This window comes from Hemiscyllium ocellatum, chromosome 31 (assembly GCF_020745735.1).
Source record: "Hemiscyllium ocellatum isolate sHemOce1 chromosome 31, sHemOce1.pat.X.cur, whole genome shotgun sequence".
Taxonomy (NCBI): domain Eukaryota; kingdom Metazoa; phylum Chordata; class Chondrichthyes; order Orectolobiformes; family Hemiscylliidae; genus Hemiscyllium; species Hemiscyllium ocellatum.
In genome coordinates this window covers 20,010,836-20,033,464 of record NC_083431.1, presented here as the reverse complement: position 1 = coordinate 20,033,464, position 22,629 = coordinate 20,010,836, and the positions used below count along the sequence as shown (strand labels likewise).

The 22,629-nt window shown below is 40.9% G+C and overlaps 1 protein-coding gene across 2 annotated transcripts in view; it reads right to left on the bottom strand.

Annotated features, from left to right (window-relative positions):
- ankrd13b (ankyrin repeat domain 13B) overlaps positions 1-22,629 on the bottom strand; it is a 368,410-nt gene that overhangs the window by 50,334 nt on the left and 295,447 nt on the right. For both annotated transcript variants that reach the window (XM_060847952.1, XM_060847953.1), the window contains exons 6-8: positions 13,545-13,734; positions 4,996-5,062; positions 4,631-4,712 (exon numbers count right to left, since the gene is read on the bottom strand). In XM_060847952.1, the coding sequence (XP_060703935.1) occupies positions 4,631-4,712; positions 4,996-5,062; positions 13,545-13,734 (339 nt within the window). The remainder of the gene's footprint in view (positions 1-4,630; positions 4,713-4,995; positions 5,063-13,544; positions 13,735-22,629) is intronic.

The window sequence follows — 22,629 nt, the reverse complement described above, 5'->3', positions numbered from 1 at the left end:
AGGGCCAAGGTGAGCCAGTGTAATTTAATCCCCATTTTAAAAATCATGCATTCTGTCGCTAGAAGAAAATACATTAATTTTATTGTAATTATAGATAAACATCAACATGTAGTGCAATTTGGGAAAGGAAAGGAGGAGGAGTGGTTCGGACAAAGGACTTTGCATTTGAGTCTGAGCAATATAAAAATAAAGAGCCACAGTGCCACCTTACTGTTTGGAGGTGTAATTAAATGTTAAGTTTATGTAGTTATTTTCCATTGTATAAGTTGACATTTCTACATCTGGAATGGAAGACAATAACTCACAGAGTGGCAAAGTAGCATATGGATGTCAAGTTTTGTAGACAGGAAGGGCATTTTAAAAAAACAGTTTTCATAGATTTATGATTATGATCTGATAGAGCAGAAACAAAGTAAATTTAAAATATTTGTGCCTTTAGTGTTTTTACTTTGTGGGGAATCTGCATCCCCATTCAGAATAAAATCTTATTTTTTCCAGTCTTTAAAAGGTATTATCATTATCAATAGTAAGGTAAAGTCACATTTATTCTAAAGCTGCTCTCTCATTGGAGAGAGACAATTGGTGGTGGGATAACCTGAGGGACACCACACCTCAGATGAAGAGTGAAGTTGAAAAAGTGGGACCCTTGTGGTAACCTCATTCCACTTGGGAATAGAACCCATGCTGCCAGCATTACTACCTATTCAGCAAACCAATTGAGCTAACTGATTCTAATCAATAGTGTAACTCCATACTCCCCATTACTTTCTTCCCTAATTGAAGATTCGTAGTTCAGCTGCATTATGGCTATGCCAGTGTAAATTTGCTCTGGGATCAATCCTGGACAGCAAGAGAGGTATACACACACACACACACACACACACACACACACACACCTTTCTGGCAGGCAGCACTGACGATATTTTCTCTCACAAGTTGAAGGCAATATTTATTTTACTAGCTAACGCCATATCTGAGATTGCAGCATAGCAGACCTGAATTTGAATCTGAGACATTGCTGGTATTTACGATTCTGTTCTACACTGTCAACTGCAATGTGCAAAACTATTTCAAGATGATGTCCTGTGTACATCCTTCTATTACCATGCAGAAATGCCTGGCTTTTCTTAGATATGGGGCATGATAGGAAAACTAAGCTGCTCTCTTAATGGCTTAATTTGAGCTGGGAGACCAACATGTGATATGGCAATGTTTCCACTCCAGTAGAACTCTGGCAAAATTCATTGTAAAGTTCTACACCTAGAATTCCCACAGGATTTTGCCAGTGAGAGATCAGAAGAGTGACCATAGTACACTATAAATGGAAAATAGCAAGTGCACATGTTATTTTTCCAAGACATTTGTTATTCTGTCCTGTAGAGCATATAATGAGCCATTTGGTATTTCTTCCCATAATGTTGTGCTGCAATTTAATTATACTGCAAAATTACACCACTTGGTTTTGTACACTTGCCAAGTTGGAGTGGACTAATTTGACAACTTACATTTCATTTGAATGCAGGTTCAGACATAACAATAAGCTCTTGATCGGGCACGTTTACATTCAACTTCCACAGCACGAGTGCAGAATGCATTGCAGTATCAACATCTTCTGGTCATCAGAGGCAGTGATACTCTCTTGGATTTGAGATTTCAACTTTGATGCAAACTAGTGACTGTAGAATATATGTAAGTTTTGTGTTCCAAAGCATTTAATATTAGGTTCCCATTTTGGTGACAGTCTGATGCTTTGCCAGTCAATGGCACACATTTAGCATTGCTGACCTATATGGACCTCTCCCAACACTAGGAAAGGTCCTAGTTAGACCAGTAACATCTCCAAATAGAAACAGAAATCACTGCAGAAACTCAGCAGGTGTGGCAGCATCAGTGAGGAGAGAAACTGAGTTAACTGGATGTAAGTTTGCCCACTGAGCTGGAAGGTTCATTTTCAGACATTTTGTCACCTAGAATGGTGACGAAATGTCTGAAAATGAACTGTGCAGCTCAGTGAGCAAACTTACATCCAGAACCTCAACCTGAGCTACAAATCTTCTCAATACTCTCAGACAGAGTTAATGTTTTGAGTCCAACCTGTCTCTTCTTCAGATCTAAAAAGAAAGGGATTTCCAAAGATTCAAAATGTTAACTGTTTTTCTCTCCATCAGTTCTGCCAGCTCTGCTGAGTTTCTCCAGTATCATATGTTTTTATTTCAGCTTCCAGCATCTGTAGTATTCTGTTTTTATTTGGTAAAGTCTCCAGATTTGTTTGCACCCGTAACATTGAAGTAACATATGCAACATGATGATAAATTTGAGCATAACAAAAACAACACATATAGCTGAACCATTCCCAATGAAAGACAGTCAATAATGCAGAACAATATAATCAGTGTTGTCATTTTGTAGTCTGTAATGGACAGTAATGGCACTGAGGGACATTTCTAAATTATATTAAGCCTACTTTTGCTTCTAATCCATTATCTTTGCTTCTGTTTTCATCCAATATTGAACTGTTATCCATTTAGGTGAAGAAGTCTTTCACTGAAACTTAATTCTTACACTGCCAACAGCTTCAGGGAATTCCAGATTCCCCCAGCTTATCAATTTTTTATAATGCTGAACAGAAACCTATGAAAGTACAGCGGAAACTCCATTATCCACCAGAGGAAGTGGATTATGGAAATTGGTGAATAATTGACAGTCTTCAAATCTGACCCCCTAACTGTGCAGCAATACCCTAGGCACAGGAATGAAGACGGGCATGATACAATTACCAATAAATGTAGGTTGATTCAGTAACAAAAGGAGATGAAATACAAATAACAAAAGGGGCTGAGCAACCTGGTGATATTTCACACTGGGCTTCTGTCTTATGAAAATTCTAGCAGACAATTGCTATGAAAGGCTAATAGGATTGTGGATAATGAAGGTTCCACTGTAGTAAGCTTACTCAGATGTCACTAAAATGAACACTTTGAAATTTTAGACAAATATAAAAACACTTTACTTCTGATCTTCTGGCTGCTCGATGGGATAACTCGTTGGTGGACCAACAGAGTGGACGCGGTTGAAACAGGTTTGTGTCGCCGGTGCCCTAGAGGTTGAAACAATTTGAAAAAAACACAATCTGGGGTTGAGAAATGCAAATGGGTGCTGTAACACCAGCTCTTTGCCCCCAGGTAGCAAATCCAAACAACATCAGCAAATTAAACAATTACGCTGCTGACTTTGAATAAGCCCAGAACTGGCACGCCTTCCTCAATCGTGGCATTGCACAAAAATGTTTCCACTGCAAATAATCAGTTTTGAGCCGAAAATTATTTAGCTCTGACATTACACTTCTGGTACCTCATTAAGATCACCATGTAAGGGAGCCCAAGTCACACAAAGGTGAGGCTGCCTAGCCTTTACATAGAACCAAGAGCTGAAACCTATCATTATATTCCAATAGCTTTTCACTCCATATTAAATACTGCAACTAATTAACTCAAAACAGTATGCTTACATCACAGTGTTGATAAGCTTTTTAAAAAGCTCATTTGCGGTATTTGTGCCTCAGTTAATTAAATCACTGCTGAAGCAAGTGAATCTAAATTAAATCTTTAGCTGGATGCTCTTCATCTGGTGAAGATAATTGACACACGTTGGATTGGAAATACTCAGTGTTTCAAGACTGAACATAAAAATATTTTAATATTTAATATTATTATACAGTAAGAGAATGTATAATTTTCTTGATTCCATCACAGATGAATCAATTGATATTATTATTGGATCAAACAATAATACATACATGGCCACACATACTTAGCCCATAAACAGTTTCTGGGTTAACTTCCCATATATTGCATGGTTTAACGTGGCTTGCTCCTTAACACTGCATAACACTACAGAATTGCTGGACTAGCCATGGATGCCACAAACTATCTCATTATCTTCCTATAGCTATCCCCAATGGTTGTTCACTCATTCTCACTCTTCAGTGACTTATGTCATGTGTACTTTTTTCTTACCATGAGCTCCTTACAAAGGTATATAATGTTGCCAGTAAAATGCCTGCTTAACATCTTGCATTTGAATCTTGTAGTTTTTAATCTTATCAAAAGCACCTAACCAGATTATGGTTTTGTCAGCATTTTTCAAATACTGAATTATCATATTTTTAATGCTCTGCCTGTCACTGGAAACCTGCAGCTAATGATAAATGGGCAGTGCTATAATATACAGGAACGGAATTGGATCAGGTATGGAACTCTCATGTTACTTCCATTTTTGCAAGAGAGAGAGAGTCATGTACTCAGCAATGTGGCAAGAATACGGGGAGAGAACCTTATGAAATTAATACACCACTGACTCCAACAACGCTCCACAGACAGATGATTTTGAGCATACATCCTGTTATTGATTTATTAATTATTTTCAAAACTAACTTTACCGTCCTCCTATCACTCACTTTCAGAGCCTTTCCCTGTTCTGGACTTATTCTGTTCCTATAGTCTGTAAGGAATAGATTGCCTGAGCCACTTGTCACTGTTCCTTTTCTCCAGTGTTAGTGTTAATGAGCTGTCACTGCACGACTTGCTTTCATATGCTCATCATAGGCCCAGTAATGCTCTCCTTCACTTACCCTTGCTTTTACTCTTGTTCTGGTCTGACAGGTGCTCCGTTCTTGTCCGAGTAACTAGTTCCACGTTGGAAGCTCCATAAACCTATAAGGATGCATGAGAGTGAGTTTTATTTTCGAAGAAAATCACTGAAGTACAATGAGCCACTGAGTACAATTTAGACATAGAGATCAATAATTGGTGAGTCTAATTTCCATCAATTAAAATTAAGATGTTAATCAAATATGTTAATTTCTAAGCTTAAAGTTCATTATCTGTTATTTGGTGATAGAAATCTTTGTATTGGGAGCACTAAATCATAAATGTTATTCCCTGTTGTTTGCAGAACATGATAGGGCATTGTTCAATGGTTAGCACATTCCATTACCTTGGACTCATATCCATTTATTATCTCAGTCTTCTCACTTCTCCAACCCAGGATTCCAGATTTATTTCTGAGAAAGGAAAATTAGAAAAGACGGTAGTACTGAAGTCATATTCAACACTGTTGTCAAATGCCTCAAAAACTGATAGACTACTCAGTGAAATATGTCAGTTTAAGTCATGTTATTTGAAGCATTTAAAACTGGCAAACATCAAGATCACTCCAAGCAAAGGTTGGGGAAGAAAACAGAATAATGAACTGGTTTTGCATTTAGCTGATAGTTTAATTTTTGTATCACGCCACATCTAATTAATAAAGTCAGGTACATTTTTAAACTTTAATCATTATTTGAGTGAATGAATTGAAATATGAAGTGCCATTTGACTAACACCTGTTATTATATTCTTAAATTGTCAGCCAATTGATCATGGACAGTTAGTAAGATGCTAAGTATCCTTCTAGGAGGCAGTGACAATAGAATCTTCAGGAAATTCAGGATTGATTGGATGAAGATAATAATTCTGTATTAATTGTTTAACTGTTTCAATGCAATTTTTAATTTGTGCAACACTTGGTTTAATTTGACCAATTTAGCCAACTAACCAGTAAGATGGCCAGTGTAGGGAATTGTGAAAAATTCACACTGATGCCCTAGATATTGTTTTCTCCAGGCATATTGTTGTGGTTGATAACTGAACTGTACTATATCAATTATTACTGCTGAGCTAAAATAGACATCTTCCCATTCTCAAGCACTTTGGGGATGGTTCAGTGGTTAGCACTGCTGCCTCACAGCACTAAGGACCTGGGTTCAATTCCAGCCTTGGATGATTGCTTGCGTGGAGTTTGTACATTCTCCCCAGGTTTACACCTACAGTCCAAAGATAGGTAGATTGGCAATGATGAATTGCCCATGGCATCCAGAGATGTACAGCTGAGGTGAACTGGCCATGGGAAATGCAGGGTTACTGGGATGGGGTGGGATGCTCTTTGGAGAACTAGTGTGGACTCAATGGGTCAAATGGCCTGCTTCAACACTTGTAGTGATTTTATGTTCTTTGTCTTTACAGTGGTATTTACATGCTGTAGTTGGAACCCAAGTTCAGTCCTCTGGCCTGATTTTAACTCTGGTAATTGAATGTATTTACAGTGAGTTCAAACCTTACCCACATTTATTTCTAGACGTCCAGTGTTTTCTACATTGTTCTTTGAAATTTGATCGATACAAAAACCATTTTGTTTTACTTTGCTTGAACAGAATTGCCAAGGAATGCCATGAACTTGGCCTAATAATTAACCTTCACCATCAACATTCTGTTTAAAGAGTTTGTAATTAAATATTCACATGATGTTGTAAATAGAGTGGTCATTGGCTGCAGATATCTTGTCTGAGTTCAGTAGATTCCATTAGGAAAGGAATTGGACCACTGGAATGGACTTATGTAGTTGAGATCAGTTAACTCTGTACAGACTAGGGAAAGAACCTTGTCAAGTCATATAAGATCTATAAATGCTGGAGATCTGGATCAAAAGCAGACATTGCTGGTAAAAGTCAGCAGCTTTGGCAGCATCTGTGAGAAGTAAGCAGAGTTAATGTTTCGAGTGACTCTTCATCAGAATATTTCTGAGTTTCTCCAGCAATTTTAGTTTCAAAAAACCCGTTGAATCTAGCTCTATAAATTTACCCACTTGGCCTCAGAAGGTACCAAAAAATAAGATTAAGGCTATGATTATAGTGCAATTCTGACTGTTTCAATTTACAACGTGGAGGTGCCGGTGTTGGACTGGGGTGGACAAGGTTAAAAATCACACAACACCAGGCTAGAGTCCAACAGGTTTATTTGGCAGTAGGGTTGTACGGGTTGCACACAATCTACAGGCAGTCAATCCATGTAGCATTTTATAAATTTCTACTTTGGAAATAGAACCAGTTGGGCTCAAGTTTGGGATACAGACAGATTCTAACCTCACACCTTTAACGCATTCTCTGAGCTGAGATGTCACCTCTTTAAATAAAACCTTAAGTTATCTCGAGAATATGACATGAAAGAAGTTCTGGGATTTATGTATTAATGAACCGAAACCTGCAACCCATTCTAAAAAATGAAAGACTTAATAGCAATCTAGGCTTGTTCAATATATCATTTCAGTTGCATGATGCTGTGATCTTTTGCTATAAATTCTGTGTCTTTTGATCCTACTCCACAGTTACCTGTGCTTCAAAAGCTAGTACTTCCAAATAAACCTGTTGGATTATAACCTGGTTTTGTGTGACTTTTAACTTGGTTTAATTTACATCTTTCTGGAAGTTCCACATTGAAGTTGTCTACAGTTTATGCAGCTTGAAAAAAATGAAACCAGACATGGGAATACACAAAGAAACTATACTTCGGGCAACAGCTTTTGGACAGAGAGAGAAAAAACTGCATTCATAAAAGCAGAACTGGAAGGAATGCTCTCTTTCTATCTCTCTTAGCCTTTCAAAAACACAGTGATCAGGTATAAAACAATATATCGAAAATAAGTGCATTTTTGTTTAATACTCAAATAAAATACGCATTGAAAAATGTCTGTTAGGTCAAAAATATCAACTTAACACGCTAACACGACTGAATTAGATGACTGATTAAATTACTTTATACAGCACTTTAGGAATGCTGACAGTAAATATGACAAAAATATGTGCGAAAAACCTGATAGTTCAATTGTCATCCTCTGTGTGGTTATTGTACAGAATTGGAAGTGGTACCAACTAACAAGGATTGATGTGTACAAAAACGCTCATTGCAGAAACGTCTGCTTTAGAAGGGATTAGTTTTGAAATTAAGAAACTTACACCATTTAAGCAGAGGCTGGAAAATGGAACATTGTAATTCATTTGTAAGTAAATGACTATGTGATTAAATTCACCATTACACATCACTCTAGAAAACTTCACAGTCCACTATATTTTGTGCCACATGAGTTGGCCCTTAGGTTGGCCATCAGCTGCTAATTTAATAAACATTGTTGAATTGCTGACACTGGGAAGATGAGAAAGTGTATCCCAAATGATACAACAAAGCAAAATGCCTATGAGATCAAGCCTTGGCTCTTTTAGCTTTCTGTCATGCTTGAAGCAACTGGGAAAAAAGTGAAGAGGGTCAAGAGGGAGGCTGGGAAAGAGGTTGTACACATGTAATTTGTGTTCCTGCAAACTGTGAAGAAAGAAAGAAAAGAAGCAATAGAGAGTTAGAATAGAGTCTGAGAGGAAAATAATGAGGCACAAGACTGCAGCTTACAAGTCAGAATATAACCCTTATATTCTATATAGGTAAGAACATAAACAAAATCAAAAAGTCATGTATGGATTGAGGAATGGCAAAATGAATTCAAGAGCTGTCAGTGAACCAAGGAAATCAGTTAAAAGATAAAAGGAACAGTGCAAAGGTCTTGCAGGGAGTCAGTAGCCGGAAGCTTCCGTGAAGCAGCTATCACAGTCAGTTTACTGGTCTGCTTCTACTTCACTGTACCTTGGTGCTCCTTTGTATTTCTGGCCAAGACATTGAATCATGATCTATTTGGCAAAGTACATACGAAAGAAGCGCTTTAGGAAAGTGGCCTTGGAGGAAGACACCTCGGATGCTGCCTGAACTGCTGTGCTTTTCCAGCACTACTCTACTCCAGAATCTGATTTCCAGCATCTGCAGTCACTGTTTTTACCTTGGAGGAAGACAGACCACGCGCCTTTTGGTTTGGAGCACTAGCTGCTGTAAGTTTCAATACTCAGTGTAAATGCTAGTGAATAGGTGAAAGAGTGGGTGAGTCGATGAATGGGTGAGTAGGCAGGGTGGGAGTTGGACACGGCAACAGGTGGTATGGTGGCAGGTAGGTGAGGTGCTAGGTTGGTAAGCTGGTAGAGTCAGGGTTTGGTGAGGAGGCTGATTGGTAGTGTGGGTATTTGATATGTGAGATGAAAGAGTGGTAAGGTGGTTGAGTAGGTGAGTGCATCAGGGTTATAGGGTGGTAATTGCAAGGTAGGGGAGGTTGGCCCAGGTAACGGAGGGTAATCGGATTATGGGGCCCAGTCAGACCAGGCAGGTAGTCAGATTTGCGTGGGACAGGTCTAGAATAGAAGTGCGGAGGGTTTGTAATCAGACATTGTGGTGCTATTTTTTATTTATTCATAGGAAGTGGGCAGTGCCAGCATTAACTGCCAATCCCTCAGATGCTTTTGAGAGGATGGTGGTGAACTGCATTCTTGAACCACTGTAGTCAATGTGCTGTAAGTGGACCCACAATTCTGTTAGGGAGGCAGTCATAGAATCATAGAGATGTACAGCATGGAAACAGACCCTTCGGTCCAACCCGTCTATGCCAACCAGATATCCCAACCCAATCTAGTCCCACCTGCCAGCACCCAAACCCTTCCTATTCATATACCCATCCAAATGCCTCTTAAATGTTGCAATTGTAACAGCCTCCAACACTTCCTCTGACAGTTCATTCCATACCCGTACCACCCTCTGTGTAAGAAAGATTAGATTAGATTACTAACAGTGTGGAAACAGGCCCTTCGGCCCAACAAGTCCACACTGATGCAACCCACCCATATTTACCCCTTCACCTAACACTACGGGCAATTTAGCATAGCCAATTCACCTGACCTGCACATCTTTGGACTATGGGAAGAAACCGGGGCACCCGGAGGAAACCCACGCAGACATGGGGAGAACATACAAACTCCATACAGTCAGTCACCTGAGCCGGGAATTGAACCCGGGTCTCTGGCACTGTGAGGCAGCAGTGCTGACCAATGTACCACTGTGCTGCCCACAGTTCTCCCTGAATTCCATGAGATCTAACCTTGCTAATCAGTCTCCTGTGGGGAACCTTGTCGAATGCCTCACTGACGTCCATATAGATCACAGCTACTGCTTTACCCTCATCAATCTTCTTTGTTACTTCTTCAAAAAACTCAATCAAGTTTGTGAGACTTGATTTCCCATGCACAAAGCCATGTTGACTATCCCTAATCAGTTCTTGCCTTTCCAAATACATGTACATCCTGTCCCTCTGGATTCCCTCCAACACAGGGTGGCACGGTGGCACAGTGGTTAGCACTGCTGCCTCACAGCACCAGAGACCCGGGTTCAATTTCCGCCTCGGGCAACTGTCTGTGTGGAGTTTACACATTCTCCCCGTGTCTGCGTGGGTTTCCTCCGGGTGCTCCGGTTTCCTCCCACAGTCCAAAGATGTGCAGGTTAGGTGAATTGGCTGTGCTAAATTGCCTGTAGTGTTAGGTCAAGGGGTAAATGTACGGGAATGGGTCTGGGTGGGTTGCTCTTCGGAGGGTCGGTGTGGACTTGTTGGGCCGAAGGGCCTGTTTCCACACAGTAAGTAAGTACATAATCTAATCAACTTGCCTAACACCGAGGTCAGGTTCATTGTCTATAGTTCCCTGGTTTGTCCTTACCACCCTTCTTAAACAGTGGCACCATGTTTTCCAACTTCCAGCACCTCACCTGTGACTATCGATGATACAAATATCTCAGCAAGAAGCCCAGCAATCATTTCTCTCGCTTCCCACAGAGTTCTCGGGTACACCTGATCAGGTCCTGGGGATTTATCCACCTTTACCTATTTCAAGACATCCAGCCCTTCCTCCTCTGTAATCTGGACAGATGTCACCATCTATTTCCTACAGTCTATATTTTCCATATCCTTCTCCACAATAAATACTGATGCAAAATACTTATTTAGTATCTCCCCCATTTTCTGCGGCTCCGCACAAAGGCCGCCTTGCTGATCTTTGAGGGGCCCTATTCTCTCCCTAATTATCCTTTTATCCTTAAGGTATTTGTAGAAACCCTTTGGATTCTCCTTAATTCTATTTGCCAAAGCTATCTCATGTCCCCTTTTTGCCCTCCCGATTTCCCTCTTAAGTATACTCCTACTTCCTTTATACTCTTCTAAGGATTCACTCCATCTATCCTGTCTATACCTTACATATGCTTCCTTCTTTTTCTTAACTAAACCCTCATGTTGACCTAATTATACATTAGGGAATGGCAGAAGGATGGTGGGGAAGAGGGAACACTTGGAGCAGAATGTGTCGGTGGCGATGCTCCCACTTATCTGCTGCTGTTGTCCTTCAAGTGGTTGTAGGTTTGGAAGGTGCTAATGAAGGGGTCTTGGAGAATTTAGAGTCAATAAGAGTGATTGTGGAATTAGTTGTTACACAGGAATTAATCAAGTTCATTCATGCCTAGGTTAAAAAATTCCAGATAAGGATGTTGGATCTGTCTGAGGTTTTTGACATTGTCTCAGAGTCTGGGACTCTTCCTGAAGGTCAAGGGAATTGACTCTTAGCAATACAAATTTCCTACCAATTCTCAAGGAGATCCATGTATCTGCACCTCCAGAGTGTCCTCCTGAATGATGCTTTTAACTATCCATTGAAGATGAAGGTGAATATTTGGAAAATGAAGAATCAAGGTGAATTTCCTCAAGGGGTTCTCGTAATCTATGGATTAATTTTTGGTGGAAGTTCAAGAAAACTCTTTTTTGTGCACAGCAATCTTCCAGTAAAACTATTGTAAACAATGAGAACTTCTCCTGAGAAAATACCTTATGTATAATCAGGGTGAGAAATGTTAGTACCCAAACATCAAGACTGAGAGAAACAGAGATCTCAGAATTACTACTGAAATTTTGGTTTAGTTTCTATTTACGTTCTTCTCAAACTTTAGTAAAAATACATTTCTTTCTGTGTATTCATGAGGTTAGCTTCTATAATTAGTTTACTTGTCTGTGGATATGTAAACGAAATATTTTCATTTTTTTCTTTATTTGCCTTTTGATCCATGTTTTGAGAAAATCAATTTGAATTAAAATAGTACAATTGTTGCAAGTAAGCAAAGAATTCAAAAACAGTGAAAATTGAGGTTTAAGTTTGAATTCAGATCTTGGACCAAAGCCTGATTCAAGAATTTGATCTGAGCATTAATTTTTTTTTGGATTTCTACGTCAAAATTTCAGATCCAAAACATTTCTACTTCAACTACATTGAACTCAATCCAAAGTTCTGAACCTGTGTCCTGGAAGCACAAATATTCTGACAGGGATCCTTGTCCAATAACTCTGACCAACTGGCCATGTTTCCCAATGTCCTTTGGTATTGGATAGCCGGAAGTGATGTTTGATCACATTCTTATGACACACCTTGGGACCTTGGAGTGCATATTCATAGCTCCTTGAAAGTGGAGTCACAGGTAGATAGAGTAGTGAAGGCAGCATTTGGTATGCTTTCCTTTATTGGTCAGAGTATTGAGTACAGGAGTTGAGAAGTCATGTCGCGGCTGTACAGGACATTGGTTAGGCCACTTTTGGAATATTGTATGCAATTCTGGTCTCCTTCCTATCAGAAAGATGTTGTGAAACTTGAAAGGGTTCAGAAAAGATTTACAAGGATGTTGCCAGGGTTGGAGGATTTGAGCTATAGGGAGAGGTTGAATAGGCTGGGTCTGTTTTCCCTTGAGTGTCAGAGGCTGAGGGTGACCTCATAGAGGTTTATAAAGTCATGAGGGGCATAAATAGGGTAAGTATACAAAGTCTTTTCCCTGGGGTCGGGGAGTCCAGAATTAGACAGCATAAGTTTAGGGTGAGAGGGGAAAGATATAAAAGATACCTAAGGGTCAACATTTTCACACAGAGGGTGGTACGTATATGGAATGAGCTGCCAGAGGAAGTGGTGGAGGCTTGTACGATTGCAACATTTAAAAGGCATCTGGATGGGTATATGAACAGGAAGGGTTTGGAAGGATATGGGCCGGGTGCTGGCAGGTGGGACTAGATTGGGTTGGGATATCTGGTCGGCATGGTCGAGTTGGACCGAAGGGTCTGTTTCTGTGCTGTACATCTCTATGACTCTATGACTAAAAGAGTCACAGAGGTATACAGTATGGAAACAGGCCCTTCAACACATGCTCATGCTGCCCAGTTTTCAAAATGATACTACTCCCATTTGCCTGCATTTGGCCCGTATCCCTGCATAGCTATCCCATCCCATTCATAGAAGACAAAATTGTACAGTCGGTTCTGCTATAACGCAGTAATTCCATTCTCATATAATCCCGTGTTATAAGAAAATGGTGTAATAGCAGCAGCATTTAAACTAATAGAGCCCGAACTGCGTTCTAACCAATACATGCTTTAAAAGTTCGTGCTTTAGAAACAGTGTCCCCAATTCACCAATTGTGTTATAATGAATTCACATTAACAAAACGCGCATTATACCAGAATGACCTGCACTCACTTCCAGCACTACCTCTGGCTGTCCATTCCAGACACTCACCACCCTCTGACAATTGTTTGAAAGAGTTGTCCCTTTCTTGTACCTCTCCCCTCTCACCTTAAACCTATGACCTTTACTTTTATACCCCCCTCCCATGGGGAAAAGCTATCGGCTATCTACCTAATCAATGCCTCTCATGATTTTATAGACCTATATAAGGTCACCCCTTAGTCTCTTACTGCCCAATACCTATATGGACGGAAGCAGCAATTGTTACCTTTCGAAAGAGATGTTCTTGGTATCTAGTTGGGTGGTGACGATGGGGGTGGTGAGACGGCTTGCCACCTGTTCCTCTGAGGGCTGCACGGCAGCCAGCAGCATGTCCCGGTCATAATTAGCCAGCGACAGCGTTTCTGAGTAAACCATCTGTCGATCATGGTCAATCTCCATTACAACTGCGCAGTTGTCTGAAAGAAACACCGCAATACAGAACATTAACAATACCATCTAAAGATTCACACTTCAAAGACAATGCGGCAGATTTCATTTGTGCATCAAGGGCAGAAAAGTCAAAGCTTCACTGAAAATGAATTGTTTTCTGAAATTGCGACAATGTGGAAATGCCCCAGTTCAGAAAACAATAAAGAGAATGAATGAAGGAGACAGTGGTAATGTCAGTGGACTAGTTGGCAAGGGGTTATGCTAACGCAGTAGAGGCATGAGTTCATAGCCCACCACACCAACTTGTAGAAATAGTTAATGAAATCTGAAATTGAAATCTGTTTTCAGTAATAATGCCAATGAATCTCTCACTGACTGTTGTGGAAACCCATCCAGTTCACTAATGTCTTTTAGGGAAAGATATCTGCCATCCTTACCTGGCCTGGCCTATGTAACTCCAGATCCACAGCAGTCTGATTGATTCTTAGCTGCCCTGTGAAATAATCTTGCAAGCTGTTTGATTCAAGGTCATTTAAGTATGAGTAATAAATAATAGTCATGTCAGCAATGTCCACATAAAGAAACCAATAAAGTGGCTCACCACCCACTTCACTTTCAACAATATAATCTACAAACAAACCAACGGTACACCCATGGGATCTCTGCTATCAGGATTCATAGCAGAAGCGGTAATGCAAAGGCTAGAACAAACAGCCCTACCAACCATCAAACCAAAAATCTGGGTTTGCTACGTAGATGACACTTTTGTCATTACAAAACGAAACAAGATAGAAGAGACACTTAACATCATCAACAACACCCTCACAGACATAAAGTTCACCAAGGAGGAAAAAACTGACAACAAACTCGCATTCCTGGACGTCACAGTAGAAAGAAAGGACAAGGGAGAATTACAAACCTGCGTATACAGAAAACCGACAAACACTGACCAAATACTCAACTACACCAGCAACCATCCCAACACACACAAACGAAGCTGTATCAGAACGCTATTCCATCGAGACACCACACACTGCAGCACAGACGAATTTCGAAAAACAGAGGAGAACCACCTATACAATGTATTCAAGAAGAACGGATACTCAAAAAACACAGTGCACGGATTCCTCAAGAACAAACCACGACGAGCAGACAAAACACAGCCAGAAACCCTAACCACCTCACCATACATCAAAGAAGTGTCAGAAATGACAGCCAGACTACTGAGACCCCTTGGAATCCTAGTAGCACACAAACCCACCAACACGCTCAAACAAAAACTAACAAACTTTAAAGACCCAGTACAACCCATGGACAAAACCAACGTCATCTATAAAATTCCATGCAAGGACTGCCACAAACACTATGTAGGACAAACAGGAAGAAAGTTAGCCACCAAGATACATGAACACCAGCTAGCCACAAAAAGACACAATCCCCTCTCCCTCATAGCCCTACACAAGGATTAAAAAACACACCATTTTGACTGTGACAACACACCTATCCTGGGACAGGCTAAGCAAAGACATGCCAGAGAATTCCTAGAGGCCTAGCACTCCAACCACAACACCATAAACAAACGTATAGATCTAGATGCCATCTATAAACCCCTCAGAAAACAAACAGGAAATTACATCATCACAAACCCCAGGAACCCCATCCAGGAGAAAGATATAAATAGAAAGCAGGAGACAACAGCTTCGCTTCACTTGGAGGTCACCACTGATGATGTTACCTAGCCAGGTAATGAAACGTCTGGATATCAAACCTACAGCTCAGCAAGCAAACCTACTCCCTAAACTTTCAAGAAGATGTTTTTACTATGATGTTCAGTATTACTTCATCATAACTTGATAGTCTACAGCAGAATGAATGCATGTTTATAATTTTAAACAATATTTAAAGCACCCCTCTGGTTATTGTAGTTGATGCATGACTAGCAAACATACACAAAAACACACAAATAAAAGCAAAATAGGCCTGTGTCACAATGATCAGTGTTGGGTCCATTGCTTTTCATGATTTATATTAATGATTTGAATGCGAACATAGGAGGTATGGTGAGTAAGTTTGCAGATGACACCAAAATTGGAAGGTGTAGTGGACAGCGAAGAAGGTTACCTCAGAGCACAATGGGATCTCGATCAGATGGGCCAATGGGCTGAGGAGTGGCAGATGGAGTTTACTTTAGATAAATGTGAGGTGCTGTATTTTGGAAAGGCAAATCAGAGCAGGAGTTATACATGTAGTAAGGTAAGGTCCTGGGGAGAGTTGCTGAACAAAGAGACCTTTGTACAGATTCATAGTTCCTTGAAACTGGAGTCGCAGGTAAATAGGATAGTGAACAAGGCGTTTGGTATGCATTCCCTTATTGGTCAGAGCACTGAGTACATGTTGCGGCTGTACAGGACATTGGTTAGGCCACTTTTGGAATATTGTGTGCAACTCTGGTCTCTCTCCTATTGGAAGGATGTTGTGGAACTCGAAAAGATTCAGAAAAGATTTAGCAGAGTGTTACTAGAGTTGGAGGATTTGAGCTTTAGGGAGAGACTGAATACGCTGGGGCTATTTTCCCTGGACATTGGAGGCTGAGGGGTGACCTTATCAAGGTTTATCAAATCATGAGGGGCATGGATAGGGTAAATAGGTCTTTTCCCTGGGGTGAAGGAGTCCAGACATGGAGGGCATAGGTTTAGGGTGAGAGGGGAAAGATCTAAAAGGGGGCTAAGGGGCAACTTTTTCACGCAGAGGGTGGTGCATGTATGGAATTAGCTGGCAGAGGAAGTGATACAATTACAACAATTAAAAGGCATCTGGATGGATATATGAATAGAAAGGGTTTAGAGAGATATGGGCCAAGTGATGGCAAATGGGATTAGATTAGGTTGGGATATCTGGCCGGCACAGACGGGTTAACCGAAGGGTCTGTTTCTGTGCTGTACATCTCTGTGGCTGTATGACTGCAGGGGCCAGAAACTTGAAATAAAAATAGGAAATGCAGGAGGAACTCAGCAGATCTGGCAGAAGTCTGAACTTCTGAAGACAGTCATACTGGACTTGAAATATTAACTCTGTTTCTCTCTCCATGGATGCTACTAGGCCTGCTGTATTTCTCTAACACATTCAGTTTTTATTTATAAAACATAGTAACATACAACTTAGGAGCCATTTGACTCCTCAGGCCTGCCATGCCGTTCAATTAGATCATAGCTGATCTGATTGTAAACTCATTACTATATTCCCACCCACCTCTGATAACCTTTTATCTCTTGCTTATCCAGAGTCTACCTACCTCTTACTTAACTATATTTAAAGACTCTGCTTCCTCCACATTTTGAGGGAGACAATTCCAAAAGACTCACTATCTTCTGTGAGAAAAGAAAATCTCCCCCTCTGTCTTTCCAATAGCTCCCTCACCCTTTTGTTAAAAGTGACCCCCGATCTATATCCTATCATAAGAGAAAACATCCTTACAATGTGCACCCTTTCAAGCTCCCTCAGGATATTTTATGTTTTAATGAAACATAGTCATGGTGTCCTCTAAAACGTAATGTCCCATTACAGACGGAGAACAAAATCTAGGCTGAAATCTGCATGATAAGAGCGCTGTAATTCTGAATTCAACATTAAATCAACAACCCTATTTGGCTCAGGCACATTAAAGATTTCCTGGCACTATTCACCAAGCAGTTAGGAATACCTAATGCCCTGGCCAAGAGTACTGTTTCTGAGACCTTGCTGTGTGTATATCAGCCCACACCTTACCCATATTTACAACATGGCTATGTGTCAAAAATATTTAATTGACTTTAAAGGACTATGGGTGTATTGGTCTTGAAAGATGCTGCGTAATTGCACATCTCTCTGCAGCACCTGGGAAATGGGCACAAGATCTGTGACTACATTCCTGGCAGTTTAATTAGCACACCAGATTGTAACATGCCACTGTGCATAATAATCTCATCCTTGCCCATATAATGCCATTATATCTGATGGAGCAATGGTCAATTGTCTTAGTGCTTGGCAATTAATTGCAGCAATAAACATTTAATGGTTGGCAAGTTAGTGAAGGCTGCATCTACATTCCCTTCTGCACTGTATGCAGCCAATTGATTTTTCTATTGCTGAGGGCACTGTAGTGTAGCTCTGACCCTCAGGTCAAAACCCACTGTTATTATTTTCTTTCTATTGTACTTTGTTGTCTTTTTTTTTGTTTCGCACATAGTTCTTGGTGTGATGCTGCCTTTCAGTCACCTTTTATTTCTTCTAAATTCAACTTTAGGCAGGTGCCCACTGTTTGCATTTTCTACAAGGGCTCAGTACTTTGTCAATGCAATCCTAATTGGAAACAAAAGTCATCCAGTAGGCACACTGCACAAGGAGGCTAATTTATAATATCAGCATTTTAGTCTCTGTGTGCTGCAGTCATGAGGTAAAGACTGTGAAACCATGTTTCGAACTTAACATATCGCTGGGCTCTGTCATTCAATCTGTTCTGCAAAAAGAATGTAAAGAGTGAATTAAAAGTTCAATTACTGGCAGCCTAGTGGTGGTCTGGTCTTACCTTCAAATTTCCTGATGACTTGAATCTTTGACTACTAAGACTTTAATGATCTGGATTACTTACAACACCATACATCAGCCTAACACAGCCCATTCGTTTATTCACACATACATATAATCAAACACCCAACAAACAAAACACATCGCAGCATGGGTGAGTAAATTCAATTACTGCGAGCCCACATTTCAATTGAAGTGACAAAAAGTTAAAAGCATTCTGCCTTAATCAATGATTGTTCTATCAATGCATTGTCTATTTAATTAATTACTCAATAATCAAGGGTTTTAATAACTGGGCGGCACGGTGGCACAGTGGTTAGCACTGCTGCCTCACAGCGCCAGGGACCTAGGTTCAATTCCCGCCTCAGGCGACTGACTGTGTGGAGTTTGCACATTCTCCCCGTGTCTGCGTGGGTTTCCTCCGGGTGCTCCGGTTTCCTCCCACAGTCCAAAGATGTGCGGGTCAGGTGAATTGGCCATGCTAAATTGCCCGTAGTGTTAGGTAAGGGGTATATGTAGGGGTATCGGTGGGTCGCGCTTCGGCGGGTCGGTGTGGACTTGTTGGGCCGAAGGGCCTGTTTCCACACTGTAAGTAATCTAATCTAATCTAAAACTGATTCACCCAAGTTTAGTACCTGGAAACTGCAGCTCTAGGCTTCATACTGCATTAGTTAATCTCCAATTGATTCAAAGATGATAAAATTGAATTGTACAGGCTATTTGGCAAATCAAACACAAGGGTGAAGGTTCATCCAGATGATGTGTATCTCAGAAATACTTCATACATGACCAGACACAAAGCTGAACACAAAAGATGATAGGACTGCGATTCTTGTCTTTGCTATTTTCTGGGAAACTAAATTGATAAAGGATTGTGACCCAAATTTAACAACAAGGGGGACAGAGAGTATTATTATAGTATCAAAGAATATCTACAGTATGGAGGGAGGCCATTTGGCCTGCCATGTCTGCACCAACCCTCCAAAAAATATCCCACCCAACCTCAGACCCTCTACCCTATTCCCATAACCCCATTTAGCCCGCACATCCTTATAGACAATTTTAGCATGGCCAATCCACCTAACTTGTAGGGAGAATGTTTGGTCTGTGGCCTTAGAGCAGTGTGTATAATCTGGTTGATATTGGTGCTTTCAATTACAATGGTGGAATGGTGCGAATTGGACATGATTGCACGCGATAGTGTTGAATGACTTCACTGTTGTCTGTCTTTCTTTCTTTTTATACACACACCCACACACTCACACACCCACACACTCATAAACACAGACACACACAAACACACACAGAGACACAGACAGATTGACACACAGACAGACACACACACCCTCACACACACACACTCACATATACACACAGACAGACACACACACACACAATCTCACACACAGACACACTCGCACACACATACACTCTGACATGCATACATACACACAGACACCACACAGACACACTCTCTCACACACACGGATAGACACACACACATACACACACATGCGCACACAGATACAGACACAGACATATGCACACTCACACGCACACTTACACACTCTCTCTCACACACACAAATGACGGACACAGACACTGTCTCACACATTCTTTCAGACACACAGAGACAAGCACAGAAACACTCACACACTCTCTCAGAAACAGACACACACAGAGCCAGACACTCTCTCATACACTCACACACACACTATCTCTCACATACACACAGACGCAAACACCCTCTCTCTCACAGACACAGACACACCGGCAGATATACATTATCTCACAGACACACAGACAGGCACACACTCATAAATACTCCCTCACCCACCCAGTGGTGGTCCACAGGAAAGAAGGTAGTTAATCAGAAAGAGTTCCTACATGCTTATAATCAAACTGTGATGGCTGGTTAAAGTACACACATATGACAATATGCCAAGGCCAGTAATGATGGGCTTAGCTGTGACATTTCTCTCTTCTCTGACACTCTCAGTAGTTAAAAGCCTATTTTAAAAATGCCCTACTCACTCAGGATTGAGGTTTGAGCGGTGTCACTGGATCGAGGCTAATCAGGACTTTCAGGAACAGAGGCAGAAATTATTTCTTCATTTGGACATTTCTCTTGCTTTATTTTGCACTGAGCCATGATAATAGCAGCAGATGTAAGAATAAGCTCAAGTAATATTAATTATCTTAGTCCATGCTTTTGTTTACTAAAATCCTATGTTTTGCATGATCATTATAAACTACAAATGCAGAAAAATAATCTTTTGAGGGTAAATTGAAGAGATAATCTACCTGGCTCTGGAATTTTCAAACTGTGCCAGCTCGGAGATGAAGCAGCTGTTCTGTACATTCCCCTTTAGGTTGACTAGTTCCTTGACAGCACATAATACAATGACAACTCCGTTTCAGGCTTATTATTGTACCTGACATAGAATGACAACAACTTACCAAGACACCAAATAGATTGCATCTGTGTCATTGTATCACCTTTAAAACTGAATTTTAAAAATAAAATTCCAATTTTCTGCCCTAAGCACACTAACCCATTCTGGGCTACAGTTCTGTACTGATTAGAACCAGGACCAGATGGCTCTCATTGACTATGTAATCCTTGACTGGGTCTGTTAACCTGGGCTAATCAGGGAACCCTGGCTGACAGATAAAAACAGGAGGCTCAGATGGTCTCTTCAGACTAGGGACTGGCTTTGAGCTGGCTGGTTACAGCCCAAGTACTGTGCATATGTAAGTAAAGGGTGACTTGGTGATGGGATACTAGTCTCCCAATTCAAATTCAAATAAAATATTAGGCAGTGGCTACTGAACCAGAATGAATTGGAAGAAGCTCTAATTGAGAGTTCAAGTGATGGGTCCACTTCCTTAATTACTGCTGCAGTGAGGATGATGGTTGCACTGATAAAGGGGGGGAATTGTTGCAAATGGATGCCATCTCAGTTGCCTCTTTAAACACTTTATTCTTTGGTTGGTTTCCCTTCTATACAGTTTAAGAGCCAAAACAAGTATCTAACAGTGAGAGAGTGAAATGGTCCTCCACTGTTCTGTACATTATTCTACATACTGTGCAAAAAAAGTGCTTCCTTTCCTGTTAGGTGGTGCTAAGCATGAGTCTATAAATGTGGCCATGTCACCTAGGATTGTAAGTTTAGTCACAAGCTTAAGTAAGACAGTTCAAGCCCTCTGGAATACAGATACTACCCCTGCTGTCATCATATTGTTGAAGAAAGTGTGGTTCCTTTAGTGATGATCTGTAGCTGCCTTCTTGACAGTGGGGGCTATACGTGTTTTGGCTAAGATGCAAGCTGTGTAAACCATTCTTAGAAACAGACGTGTTTGAAGAAACCTTATGCTAAACAATTGTTTTAAATATTACAGCAAGGAGTGGTGAGTCTTAAATAGTTTATTTATTGGTGTGGTTAACATTGCTCAGTGCCTTCAGTATTGCACACCACAGATAGTGGTTAATAGAGAGGTGTTTGCGATAGTTGTCGGCCAAGGCAATATTCTGGCTGGGTACTGATACAACAAAAGGACTCAGAACCCAAACTTTTCCTCATTCTTTATTCTGCAAAACAAAAGATTTCAAACAGAAGAATCCCACAGAGATTGATAACATGATATGAGGTATTTGCTCATTCTGTAACAGTGAACTTCACGCATTGTGTGCAAAAAAAGGTCAGCTCACAGGGATGTTGAGTCTGCCTGGTTAAATTTCAGGTTAGACATTAGAAGGTGGTGGTGAGTCACTTTCTTGAACAGTTGTAGTGTGGGTGGTGAAGGTAGTGCCCTCAGAGTGTTCTCGGTCAGGACCCAGGACAAGACGGGTATACCAAGGCACAAAACTGTGCCCAGACTGGGGGAGAGGGCCATTGTGCTCTGATTGGGAGCAGAGACTGTTGTGCTCTGACTGAGGGAAGGGTTGCTGTACTCACAATGGGTGGAGCTGCAGTGCCCACATTGGGGCTGTGGGCTATTGTGCTCTGATTGGAGTAGGGTGCATGTAATTTGTCTCTGGGAGCAAGATCCAGTGTGTTGGTATGGTGAGTAGGGTCGGAACAGGGATACATTTCCAAGTCACGCTGGTGTGAGGTTTGGAGGAGAATTTATGGTGCCAGCATTCCCATAGACACGCTGGCCTTGTCCCTCTATGTGTCAAAGATTGGGAGGTCAGCTTGGGGAATCACTGCAGTGAATTCTGTAGAGGCTGACGCTGGAGGGAATAAGTGTTTAAGGTGTTGCCAATGAAACAGGCTGCTTGGTCTTGGATGGATTCTACCTTCTTGAGTGTTGTTGGAATTGCGCTCATCAAGGCAAGTGGAGAGCAATCCATC